The sequence below is a fragment of the Limulus polyphemus genome, unplaced genomic scaffold (assembly GCF_000517525.1).
Source record: "Limulus polyphemus unplaced genomic scaffold, Limulus_polyphemus-2.1.2 Scaffold1700, whole genome shotgun sequence".
In the NCBI taxonomy this organism is placed as follows: Eukaryota; Metazoa; Arthropoda; class Merostomata; order Xiphosura; family Limulidae; genus Limulus; species Limulus polyphemus.
The window spans coordinates 2,702-16,785 of record NW_013667310.1 but is presented as its reverse complement, the minus strand read 5'-3'; the positions used below and the strand labels follow the sequence as shown (position 1 = coordinate 16,785).

The window sequence follows — 14,084 nt, the reverse complement described above, 5'->3', positions numbered from 1 at the left end:
GTTACAGTGCTTTACAATCGGTAGCATTTTACCTTGGCGTATAACTAAAATTTGGGGTTTCCCCGGGTAAGAATAAATAACACGGAATATGGAGCAACATCCCATCATCTAGTGATGTCAAAGATGGATTGTGAGTTGATGGTGTATGTTTAGTATTTTTTACTGTAATGTTTTAAACATCTTTATGGTTTTGTTATAATTTCTGTAATTTAATTAAGATGGAAAAATTAATGAATAATTTGTGAGTGTTTCATGATACATCACACACAAAAATGCAATAGATTTTTTTCTAACGTTGTGCTACTGCTATTCTTTAAAACTCCTGATTCCTAATTCAATCAAATTTAAAGGATCAGACTTGGAAGTTAGAGTAAGCAGTGGCACCAAATCTAGTCACCTTGTAGACTCTAGAAGTGATAGGCCTGCATCAATCATCAGATAATTTTTCTCAAAGCACCATTCACAAGTTAAAGTCTATTAGTATTACATGCAGTTAGTTATCATACTAGAAACACTGGCAAAAAAGTTTTCTGGACAACCAAGACAAGTCCAACAGCAAAGAGTTAAGTTAAAACTTAAGCCAGATAATGGGTGCTCAACAAGGTAAAGAAAATAGACGAGATGATCGGGGCAGTGGATCATCAGTTGGAAGTGGTCATGGTGTTGGAAAAACTTCAAAAAGTCTTAAACTCCGAAACAAGGATTCTCGTATTGCAACTGCCAGCTTGCCAGTGTCTGGAAATATCTTTACAGAACATAATGGTGAGTTCTCTGTATGAATTATTTTTTTATTTTTGTGTATAAGTATATAACATTTTGCTCAAAATTTTACACATCCATGAAATTTGAAATAATATTTTTATTTACAAGATGAGAGGACGGTGTATAAGATCATAGTATGTGTGAAAAAATTCTGGATTTAGGAGTTGTTTCTCTTATATTTTAAACTTTATCTAAGATGATTCTGCTGATTACCCTCAATTGGTAAAAAAAAAAAGTGTTAGAGCACAATTCTTTATGGGAAACACATTCCTGGATGAGCAGAGAAAAATACTTAGTTGTTGAAAAATTCTGGATTTTTTTGAAAATGAAGTTAACGGGTAAAGAAGACATATCTGAAAGGAAAAAGAAGTAAAGTTATAAGGAGAATTGAAAAAATTACTTTATTTCAAAATACCTATTTAAGAAAAGAAAAAATTGTGCTATGACCTATGTCTAACCAAAAAAGAAGAATTAAGAAAATTGTTTATCATTTAAGATTTCAAGAAATAAGGATGACCATTATAAAACTGTTTAATATCAGTTAATATTTTTTTTAGTATTTTAATTTTTAAGGAGAAATAGAAATTTATCTTATTAAAAATGTCATTTGTAATGAAAATAATAATTTTTAAATACATAAAGCTTGGTTTTGTTAAGATAAAATGTTTAAAGAAATTAATAAAAAACTGCCCACGTCTTTGATTTTTTATAAGTTCTTTGAACATGTAAAAATGAAGATTTCCAAAATTTAAAAAGTTAATATATGATCTTTCTGACTCTTTAAAGAATTAATGGCTTAGGGAGAGTTCTGACTATTTCATACTTATTTAGTTTTAAGCTTTATTTGAAACAAAGATAGGATAGCATTTAGAATAATAAAATTATAAGCAAGGTTGGTACTGTGGAGATTATCTTTATGATTCAAAAAGATGTGTACGAAATCAAACTAAGTGTCGGGGTTTTATATTTGTCACATGATGTTTAAAAGTGTAATTGTTTTATGATGTTAGAGTTTAATATGGCAAATGTTTAAATTTTGAATTTCAGTGTATCCTTATCTTTGGTTAAAGTTATTTTGGCATATTTGATTTTGTATTGTGCTAGTTTTTGTTGGAGCTTGTATGTTTTTATCCAAGTTTCATTATTTTGTGCTCTGCTAAATTTTTCAGTAAACTCTTTTCTTTATGGGAATTGTGATTTTCTTGTTCTTTGTTTATGTATATTATTTTTAATCTTGTATTGAATATATTTCTTATAAGTTTTGTTAAGCATTAGCTTGTTATTTCAACTTTTATACTGTTTGCTTTGATGGTATCTTTGATGTTGCATTAAGTATAGTATATTTTTTTCTCACACGTGTTTTAATATAAAATTTGTGTTTTTTTATTATACTTAACTTTTTTTTTTGTTAAGGTTCTTACTTCTTGATAATTCCCATCCTCCTTTTCTTTCTTTCTTTTTTTTGGGGGGGGGGGCTTCTATACATGTATCTTTATTACATGACCTTGCTTAATTTTTGTTCCATTACTTCTTCAGGTAAAACTTTTTTTTTATCTGTATTCTGTTCATTGAGGCTTGTATTTATTTACATCATGTATTTCAACTTGTGAGTTTACCTTTAACAAACATAATCTGTAGACAGCAATAACAGGATTGAACTGTTTGGTTCTTCAAGACTTTCCTTGCACATCTGCCTGTGGTAAAAGTAAAAATTTATACCCATCATTTACTTTTCAGGAGATCATTGAATCCTCTCTTAAACTCCTCTAAAGTGCTGATCTCCATTATGGCTAAAGAAAACTCATTCAATAAACTAATTGTCAGTTAACCCGTTTAGAAATAGTGTCTTAACCAGGACTTATCATGACTTTTCAGTGTCATAAACTTATGTCTTCACATCCTATTATCTTCAGAATATAACATTTGTTTCATTGATCCCTTGGAGATGCTACACTCAAACAGTACATTCCTGAGGAAAAACAGGAGTCTAACATATTGTATAATTTGATAATTTTTTATGTGTCTTGTCAATCTCCAATCAACTTTCCTCATATTGGACTGTTTAGTTTAATAAGATGACTTTTATTTCTTTTCCTGAACTTTCACTAATATAAATAGACCTACTATTCTCAGCTTTCTTGTGTTGTGTTGTTGTTGTTTTTTTGAGGCACTTTTAACATATGTGTGGGATGTAAATAATTCATAATCACTTTGCTGAGGTATTTGACCAAGGTAAAGAGGAAAGTTCCATTGAATTACCTGAATAACCCTGAATGAAAATGAGTACCCTCCTCAGTGTGTGTGTTTATGAAATGGTCATCATACATCTGAGAGGCTATTTTATGTCAGCAAATAGAAATGTTAGTTTATTAATGGGAGCCAAGGTAATTTGGTGATTTTTAAGGTATTTTTATCTGAAGAAAGTGGTAATTCAGCCATGGCTTGTATGGATAACCAACTTCTTTCTACCCACAGCAAACAATGAAAAAGGACCACTGTTCTGAGTCTCTCATGAAAATCTTTATTATTGCCATTTTGGGCTAAACTTTAAGGTCTGATGTGTAGAAGTAGGCTGAATAAAATATATACATTTATAACCTTATCAAGTCGCTTGAAAGTTATGCTATGAGAACTTGGTGAAGTAACATTAAAGAAAGTTTAGAGCCAGCTATAAATGATCTGTGAATATTGTTGGTGAGTCAGTTATCTAGTAGTGTGGTTTATCCAAAGTGTTTATGCATGTAGGGTACGTAAGTATACAATATATTCTTAGTCATGAGACAGGGACCAGGAATCAGTAATGTAATTGAAGTAAATATTTTTTTTAATTTAGTTTCATTAATAGTATTGGTTACTATTTACAATATATTTATCATTTTTCATTTATGTATTATATTTCACTGTTATGAGGATTGTTTTTCATTATTAGCTTAATATATGGAGTTAGGACTAATCTAAATATAAGAAACTCGTGAGGTATTATGGCCATACATATCAGTAACAGTGAGGATACTCAGTTGATGAATTAGTGCATTCTAATCATTCTAAGTTTTTGATCTATGATATTTACATACATCTAGTTAAACTTGTATATTACATTAACTATTTTATTTACTAGGTTTGTTTGTAGTTCAAAACACCATTAATAACAAGTTTGCTTTGCTTATTAGTTGAATTATAAAATATTAGGAACTCATGATCACAATAAATCTTTTTGTTCTTTAATCCACAAATTGAAAAGTAAAAAATAAAAAACTCACTAGTATGACTAAAAACTCTTAGTTTGCAGCATAAAATTATCTTTTCACTACAATCAGCAACTGTTCAGTTTAAAAAATACACACACCAATTCTGACCTTACTGTAAAATTGCATCATTTTATGCTTACGAGTTTAATAATGTGTTGGGTTCTTTGCTGTTTGTAATTTATATTAATGACATTAACTCTGGAATGACTAACAAAATTTTGAAGTTTGCAGATGACATTAAGATTTTTGGGGTGGCTAACTGTATCAAAGATGCTGCAGACTTACAGGGAGATTTAGATCATTTGATGTATTGGGCCAATACGTGGCAGACGATGTTTAACTATTCAGAATGTAAGGTGATGCATGTAGGTTTTCACAATTCAAATTATTCTTACAATTTAAATGGGAATATGTTAAGTGCTATGGTTTAAGAAAAATATCTTGATGTTGTGATTGAAAAATCACTTAAGTCATCTAAACAGTGTATTGTAGCTAGCAATAGGACTAATAGGATTTTGGGTAGCATCTATAGAAATATTGAATACAAGACAAGGGATATTATTGTTTCACTTTGTAGATCACTTGTAAGGTATCATTTAGGCTACTGTGTACAGTTTTAGGCTTTCTCCCTCAAGAAGGACATTGAATTGTTAGAGAAGGTTCAGAGAAGAGCCACTAGGATGATACCTGGGATGATGGGATTGGATTGTCTATGAGGAGAGACTAAAATCTCTAAACTTGTTTTCTCTGGAGAGGAGAAGGGTCAGAGGGGATTGAGGTGTTTAAAATTATTAAGGGTATTGCTAATATAGACCCATCAAATATTTTTGTGTTTAGCAGTGAAAACAGTAGGACAAGGGAGAATAAATTCAAATTTTGGCTGCATAGGTGTCATCTGCAGTTTAGACAGTATTACTTTTCAAACAGGGTGGTTGGCTTTTGGAATGAGATGCCTTCAAGGCTGGTGGAGGCAGAAAATTTAACTGAGTTCAAGAAAAGATTGGATGCATACATGAGTAGTAAGGGGTGGTTATAGTTGGGAGCTGGAAGGGACATTCTTGATGGGCTAATAAACTCCTTTTTTATTCCTTTAAAATGTTATGAAATTCTATGGTACCGAGATGTATTCTGTAGCTAGTCTCACATAAAATAATAATAATTAATGGAACAAAAATAATCAACTAATCAAAATTAGTATTTTCCAATTTTTACTAAATTATTAAATATATCCAAGTCTCATGTGAGAATAATCAATTAGTTTAATGCAATTGATTAATGAGCCTGACAATTAATCGATTGTGAAATTCCACTAATAGCCCAGCTATGTTTGTATTTGTTATGAAGTTTGTTGAAACAAAGGGGCAGACATACATTAAATGGTTTATGGTTTTTTAATAGATTAGGTTTGAGTGATAAATTTGTTTTGTTTGTCAAATGTTTCCTTGCTTACAAGATACTAGAATGACAATTTTTCATGTTCTTGCCATTGCTACCACAATCAAATCACATATATGCAGTCTATTTGTTTAGTGTTTCATACACCGTACATAATGCATAGATTGTAGCGTTATTCATTATGTAGTAGCTGTTACACATGATTTAAATAACTAATACACTTTGTCACTAACCTGTGGTGTAAATCATATTATGATGTGTTTGTTTAACTTAAAACCATGTGGTTATAATGTCATGTAAATGTGCTTGTTTATGTTGTGGTTGTATGAAACATCTAATAAAAACTGCATGAAAGTGAAATGTTGCCAACAAGCTTCTGTTTTTTTTGCCCACGGTTACTGTGTTGTATAATGTATTGTTTTTTCAGCTTGAGTACTAGTGGGTAGTCAGAATAGTGGTGTTATTAGTTTTTATTTGTGAATGGTCATCCTCCAGTGTTAATCATCTAGTTTTGTAGGTGTTTGTTTTGTTATTTAGTTTAATAATCATCAGTTAATTACCTTTCTTGAAGGAATTATGGCTAACGGCTTATGGCTTATTTTTTCTCAGGTTAGGTGAGCACTACCTTACCCGAGTTTTTTAGGGAATCATTTTATTCACAGTGCATTTCATTATGGCTTATTTTTTCTCAGGTTAGGTGAGCACTACCTTACCCGAGTTTTTTAGGGAATCATTTTATTCACAGTGCATTTCAATTATGAATGTAAATGAATCATTTTAATAATCTGTTTGTTTTTTATCAAAGGTGTTATTTTCATCTAAAGTTTCATGCAACATGGGCGCAGATAAAAATAGATAAATAATTTTTGTTTTATTTTTTCACATCGTTGATTTTGCTATGTAAACAATTAGGTGAGTGTGGTAAAACGAGCAAATATCAGAGTTCACGTGTTATTATGTACACGAACTTGTAACAACACACTACTTACTAATGTTTGTTTTCCTTTTCAGTAGATGCAGATTTCCACAACCATATGGTTATTATGGAGTTGATATAATTATACAAGCCTAGGTTAAATTTAATATATCAGAATATTATCATCTAATGGGACCTTTTGTAACACTCACAGAGTACGTGTCTATAAGATTAACATGTATTTCAAAATATGATTGTAAATTCAAGAAGCTATAATGATACAAGGGTTCATTTAAGCATTTACTGTGTTTTATTTCTAAAAAAAAAGATATATTTTGAGTAGATATTACAGTAAAGCTTTGAGGTTAGTGTTGTTGAAGCATAACTGTATTAATCAAGTTTTTGATTGATTTCTTTCATTCTTAGAATGTCTTCTGTTTTTTTACTGACAGTTTATGATTACTTTCTGGGTGTTGGTTTTGTTTACGGTACAGTAAAATCATGCAAGTGTATAAAACTGACATGAAAAAAAAATATATATATATATTATAAATTGAACAACAATAAATATTTACTCAAATATGCTCCTCTCCTTATGAATTTTTTCCGTTCATGCTCATATTTTCGAAATATTTTTATTCAATCAGTCAACAGAAGAATCCTTTTTTTGTTTGTGAAATTCCCTCAGGAAAAGAAAGATTTTTTGCAAGACAGTTTAGAAATCAGTTTTTCTCATATAAATATGTATAGAAAATAATTATTGAGATGTATTCAAATTCTGGCTTGTGATTTATATTTAACAAGTTTTTATTGTCTTTATAGAAGCTCTCCTGCAGACTAGGCCCTTGCCAGAGATTCCAGGCTTAGAAGAAGTAATTCCTAACCTGCCTGCAGCTCCAGATGTACCGATGACTTCTCGATGGATGTCTAAAGAAAATCTTCTTGTCCCAACAGATACTGATCCTCAACTTTTTGTGTCTCTTTATGATTTTCAATCATCAGGAGAAAACCAGTTGGCTTTGAAGAAAGGTATTTTACATACTTTTACTTCACTCATTGATTTAACTTAGTTAAGGTTTTCTTTATCCTGACTTTCTTACAATGTACATAAAAGTGAGATAACATGCATCAATTTGAGGTTGCCTTTTTCACTTCTAGCTAGTCCAATGCTCTTTCATAAGTCTTTAAGTTCAGCTTTTTACTTTATTTATAATAGACAAATCATCTTACGATCCTTAATCATTCAAGTGCTGTCAAGTGTTTTTAAAGTAAGTCTTAGTAACAAAGCTAGATATATATCTCTGTATCAATAGGTGCAGTATCTATTATCAGTTATGAGTCTACATTTATATGCAAGCTTAATTTCAGTAAATTGTGTTCAGAAGTTTATCATATTTTAACAAATAAAAGAATATTATTTAGAAAATATATCTTATGAAGAATAGATTGCCAACATAATTTGGCAGTAAATCACAATAGCATTATTTGGTAGAGAAAGGGTTAAGGAACACTTTTGCTTTTAAAAATTTCATTAATTGCTTTAAATGTACACAATAATATGTGGATTTTAATTATATGTTTTATTCTGGATTTCAACAAAAATAATGCTAATTGTAATGTAAACTCAGGGTAAAGTGTTCAACTTGTGAGACATTTTAATCGAATGTCTGAAAAAGGAACCCTGTTCTTACCTATATTAGGATCCTTAATTAAACAGAAAATCAAGCAAAAAGAAGAAATTATAATAACTTCAAATTTTAAATGTTGTATACATATATATATATATTACATTCAGATCTTTATATGATCTTTCAAAAATCATAAGATTTGGTAAGATATTTGTGGGATCTGTAAGATCTAACTGTTATCTTACCAGATCTTTAAAGATCCTTATAACATCTTAAAGAACTCTATAACATTCAGAAATAATATCCTACAAGGATACCTTAAGATCTGAATATTATCCTGTCAGACCTTTAAAGATCCCTTAAGATTTTGCTGAAGATCTTGCTAAAGATTTCTGTCCGAGTTTTCTTATTTTTAAGACTTGTGTTTGGAAAGATGCATTTTCAGATTTTTTTTGTAGTTTCGAAAAGTTTTGAAATATAATAGCAGTCGGTGGACATGTCCTTGTAGAGAATCATTTTCTTATACCTGATTTTTCAAATTAGAAATTTTCTGTAATGTATTCTTGAAAAGAAGCTTTTCTATATGTATAGTTTTTTTCTACAATTAACCATTCAGGAGATACAGAGCTTGACAGACAGACATTTGGCTATTATATATACATATATATATATATATTATAGAACATTTGCTTGGATCTATAAAGATCTGAGTTATATTTCCACATACAAAGTCTCTAAGTTATATTGAGTTTTATGTGTAATTTGAACAACTGGTGATCTCAGATTGTGGTTAATAACTGTGGATTATATTTTCATTCAATATTTTGAATATCTGGTAGGCTTAGCTGTGGGGTCTCAAGGTTATATTAATAAGGTTAAAATCTTTATGTTATATTGTTTACTATGTAACTAGAACACCTGCTAGATACAGAAGTTTGGAGCAAACTCACTGGATTAAATTATTTTATAGATAATATGAAAATCTAGAAAGGAATTAACACCCCTGTAGAAACTGTATACCTTTCTGTGTCCTTGTGTTTTCAGTAAAGGTAATCTGTGAACCTACTGTAATTCTCATACAATTTTTTGTTCATAACTAGTAGTATTAAAAACTGTTAAAATTTTTTAGGTTTTTATTTATTATTCTGTTTCTTTGTAAACTAGTTTGTTTTTGTTTTTTTGCAATATTGTAATGTCCTGTTATCCTACTCTATAGCCATACATTTATGTCATAATAATTTATGTTACACTTTCAGAGCCATTTCATTGGTCACAAAACATTGTTAGGGAGGCTTATGTAAAGTTTTACAAAGGTTTTCAAGAAACATTAAACTTACAATAGTATATGAAACAAACCACTAGTGTTTACGTGTTCCATAAGTAAGGCATACTCAGTTCTTTCTGTAATGTTACTTTCATTAATAACATCAGTAAAATGTTTAATATATCTATTTTTAGTATGTTTAATTTTTTTATTTTAATTATAAATATAATATTTTGTTGTTAGCAAAGTATATAGGTTTAGGACAAATGTAAATCTCCTCAGGTGGTTGAACTTCATGAGATATTATTGGGATTATGGCCAAAAGTATTGATTTTAGTTATGATCTACATAGATAGTTTGCTTTGATTAGAAGTTTGTATTTATTAAATAGAATTGTTACGTGTAATATTTTTCAACACTGTACACTTTTTGAATTTTAAAATAAGATATTCACTTTGTAGATATTCAAACTCTCATTTCAGGGGAACAGGTTCGAGTCCTTTCCTATAATAGAACAGGAGAATGGTGTGAAGCTCAGTCAAGAACAGGTCAAGTGGGGTGGGTTCCAAGTAATTATATCACTCCTGTTAACAGCCTGGAGAAACACTCCTGGTACCATGGTCCTGTCTCTCGAAACGCTGCAGAATATCTTCTTAGTAGTGGAATTAATGGAAGCTTCCTAGTAAGAGAGAGTGAAAGTAGCCCAGGACAGAGATCTATCTCTCTACGATACGAAGGTCGAGTGTATCACTATCGGATTAGTGAAGATGCTGAAGGAACTGTGAGTAGACTTGGAAAAATTTATAAAATCTTGCTTTTCTTCCTTTACACATTTGTGATTTTTATATTTTCAACTTAGTGTTGATTTGTGGTATTTGAGGAGTGGTTACGTTGGTTGAAGATAAAAAGATTTAACTTGCAAATATATATTATCTAAGCTGATTTTTTATAATGAATATTTATCTTAAATTGAAAATCTATTCTTTAAATATAAACATTTCTGCCAGACACAAACTAAGATATTTTAGTACAAATGAACTTTCATGCACATCTCCAAGCACTTGAAGATAAAACACTTTAAAGTTCTTGAATAAGTTTTGTGCTTTAAGATTTTTGAAATTAACAAAAATAAGTTTTTATTTAGATATTCAAGGGAAGAAAATTATACGTAGACTGTGTATTTTATAAATCACATGTGAACATTTCACGAGATTTTTTATGATAAACTTAATGTTTCTGCAAGTATACAATGCACATTTACCTTTTGAGGAAGAAAATGTTATTACTTTGTTGTGTTGTCGTTCTAAGTTTCTCATGCTTTTCCTTTCCATCATCTGTGAAGTTTCTCATTTACTCTCCTTCTCGATTGATTATGTGAGCTCATGAGATGCCAAGTGAACACTGTTCATGTGTATCAACAAGTAAACTTCCTACCTGCTAAGATCCTTTGTATTCTTTCTCGTCTTAACAGTAGTTTTTGTCAGGTCACAGGGATGTTGCTGAGTTTGTTAAAGATGCTGTTCGTAGTTACGTTATCATTAGTACAGTGCTATATGTTTAGGTTATTTGTCTTTATATGTACGTTACTTAGCACTGTATTTCTAAATTAATCTTTATCTCCACATTAATTTGGTCACATGTTTTTAAGTTTGTTTTCAATGTCTTTCTGTTCTTCGTAATTAGTTTCTGCATTTATAGATTTTTTAAAGTTTCCTTGAGTTAGTAGCTACTTTAAGTATTTACAGTGTCATGTCAGCTATTATCAAAATTGCATTTCATTTTCATCTCGGCTCTCTTTCTAGACATGTAAAATTCATTTGTTGAAATATTACTATTTTATTATAACTTTTTTTGGTTGATTTCACTTGATTTTTCGTCTTCTGTTTTAATGTGGAGATCTTGTTCTTGCAGGTAATTGATGTTGTAGTAATAACTCAAACTATTATTTGTATTTCTGTTTAACAAAAGATAAACTCTGCTTGTTTTTCATACTTGTGGACTTTTTTTAATATTTTATTTAACGCTGTTGTGAGAACTACAACCTATTTAAAAAAAATTAAAGTTTTTTATCCTCGTCATGCGATTTTAAAAGTGTTGGTTCTTATTGTTTACCATCTCTTCTGTTTGTGCAGGACCTTTCATGCTACATTTTTGCCACCTGTCTAAATGTTGACTGGATGTGTACTTTTCATGATGAGTCTTCATTCCATTTCTTGTTATAGCTGTTGGTTATTGACTCGTAGAGTTTTATATTGTCTTGATGCTGCTAAAGCATATGTCTTATTTTAAAAATAAAATTTATACTCTATTATGTTAGCTCTTACCATAAGTATTGCTTTCATGGAGTGATCATGTTCCTGAGATGGCTCTTGAAAGCTTTTCTTGTTATAGTTTGATTTATTTCATTTTCTTGTTGGTTGATGTTTTTTTCAGTGGTATTCCTTGTTCTAAGCGACAGAGAATCTATTTTTCCTGGATATTTCTTGTGAGGATGGTTGTAGTGGTTACATTCTTTGTTTCGAGTGACAGAAAGTCTCTTTATTTTTTTTCCCAGGCCTGTTTAATAGTGGTAGTGGTTATATTCCTTGTACTGTGTGACAGAGAATCACGTCTTTCCTACGTCTTCCTCTTGGTGATGGTTACTTTCCTCGTACTAAGTAACAGAGAATCTCTTGTTTCCTGAGTGTCTGGTAGTGTTGGTCAGGAGAAGGGGTACATTCCTTGATGGTCTTTTTTTCTAGAAGACTTAGCATTCTGAGCTGCTTTTGATGCTTCATACCCTAATGGATTATCACCCTTAAGGCAGGGGATTGCTTTGGGAAGAAAGCTTCTGATGCTGAAATTGGGGACATGCTAAACTAAAGGTAGTTAGTGAACTCCATCTGGTGTGACTGGGAGGCTCATTTCTCAGGTGAGTGAAATAGATTTCAAACAATCATATCTAAATTGACGTGTTCCATCACATTCTCTTCATGGTTGTTATTTCTTCATAAATGTTGATGCACGTGGACAATGCTTATTGGTGGAGTAATATCTGAACTCGGGAGAAAGATGTGCCAACACTGATTGCCTGTATTTTATGTGACTACTTATGTAACAAGGTAGCAGAAAGGAAAGGTAGGAGAACCTTACTCCAACAACATATTGAAGTAGTTACTCCATATTTTTATATATATATATGTATATTTTAATTCTAACACAGGAATATTATGAGGACTTCTTTTAAACATTTTTCTGATTTAGGTGTATGTGACCTCAGAGTGTCGGTTTAACACCTTGGCAGAATTAGTACATCACCATTCCATGCATGCCGATGGTCTCATCACCATGTTGCTTTACCCAGCACCCAAACGAACCAAACCTGCTCTGTTTGCTCTTAGTCCTCAGCCAGATGAATGGGAGATTGATAGAACAGACATTGTGATGAAGCACAAGTTGGGAGGGGGACAATATGGGGACGTATACGAAGCGACGTGGAAGAGATACAACATGACGGTTGCTGTCAAAACTTTAAAGGTAAGGAATGTACAAAGATCTCCTTGTTATGTTCAAACTCTGTTGGTCCATGTGATGTAATACTTATGTAACTTTTACCTGTTTATTTTGTGTCTAACAGTTAAAATTTATTTTTAGACTTTTACATCAATTGAATATTAATTGTTTCAAATCTTAAAATCCATGTTTTAAAAACATTTCTTCAATAATATTTAGAAAAATCATGAGTTTTCTTATTCTTAAGACTTGTGTTTGGAAAGATGCATTTTCAGATTTTTTTTGTAGTTTCAAATGTTTTGAAATACAATAGCAGTTGGTGGACATGTCCTTGTAGAGAATCATTTTTTTATACCTGATTTTTCAAATTAGAAAATTTACTTAATCTGTTGTATTATCTAGGAGGATACAATGGCCTTGAAGGATTTTCTAGAGGAAGCAGCTATTATGAAAGAGATGAAACACCCAAATTTAGTACAACTAATAGGTGGGTTAAACGTAACATTAAACAGTAAGTAGGTGAGAGAGTTTTAACTTTTCTTTGATTACCTGTATTAAAAACAACTCTGTATTAAAATTAAAAATAAACTGTTCCACAAACATGAAATTGATCATGATTCAATAAAAAATTAGTGTTTGAATTATACATTTAGAAAAGAAAGATTGGCCGATGAGTGAGGAGTTCAGTAAATTTTGAACAAATTTCTGGTCAACATGTTCTCAGCATTAATTGTTGTCTAGATTGATCATGATAATAGATGAAAATTATGCATTAAAATTGTTTGTAGTAACAAATCCTTTTAAGTTTAGCTTACTTGGAATAGTGTAGTAGTTGGAATTAATCAAAAGGACTTAAAATACACTTTGCATGGTAGCAGAATGTACATAAAAATGACCCTTCTCCTTCAAGTGTATAAATTTAAGTTTAAAACAGTTTTAACTATATTGATTATGTGAGTGTTATTATAGAATTTACAGAACACTTGTAGTACAGTTCAGTTTATCATTCTGTTATCTTGATAACAAAAATTATAAATAGTTGAAAAGCTACGAGCTCTTTATTTATTTTAGCTGGAAATATATAATTTTATCCATATCTTTCATGATGTTTAAAAAAAAGAATGAAAAACTTGGATCAATCAAATATATAACTGATGATGATTAGCAAACAACCACAAGTAGAGATAAAGTGAGATAATCAGTTATATAAAGACCTATATATTCTGTATAAAAATCCTTCCTTCAAATTATTTTTTTCCTCATCAAATTGTAGTCATTCAAGCTATTCATTCTTTGTATAACACAGTTAACTTTTAATGAATCTAAGTTTCAAATGGACAGCAATTACCTGTTGTAGAAACCTACAAATGTAGAGGACG

The 14,084-nt window shown here is 30.5% G+C and overlaps 1 protein-coding gene across 1 annotated transcript in view; it reads left to right on the top strand.

Moving 5' to 3' along the window:
- Window positions 1–267: 267 nt before the first annotated feature.
- The window catches only part of LOC106464600 (tyrosine-protein kinase Abl-like), a gene marked incomplete at its 3' end in the record, with an annotated part of 15,782 nt that continues 1,965 nt past the window's right edge, over window positions 268–14,084 (top strand). Inside the window, exons 1-5 of the mRNA XM_022392338.1 lie at window positions 268–762; window positions 7,144–7,350; window positions 9,675–9,994; window positions 12,457–12,729; window positions 13,108–13,192. Coding sequence (XP_022248046.1) covers window positions 588–762; window positions 7,144–7,350; window positions 9,675–9,994; window positions 12,457–12,729; window positions 13,108–13,192 — 1,060 coding nt within the window. The remainder of the gene's footprint in view (window positions 763–7,143; window positions 7,351–9,674; window positions 9,995–12,456; window positions 12,730–13,107; window positions 13,193–14,084) is intronic.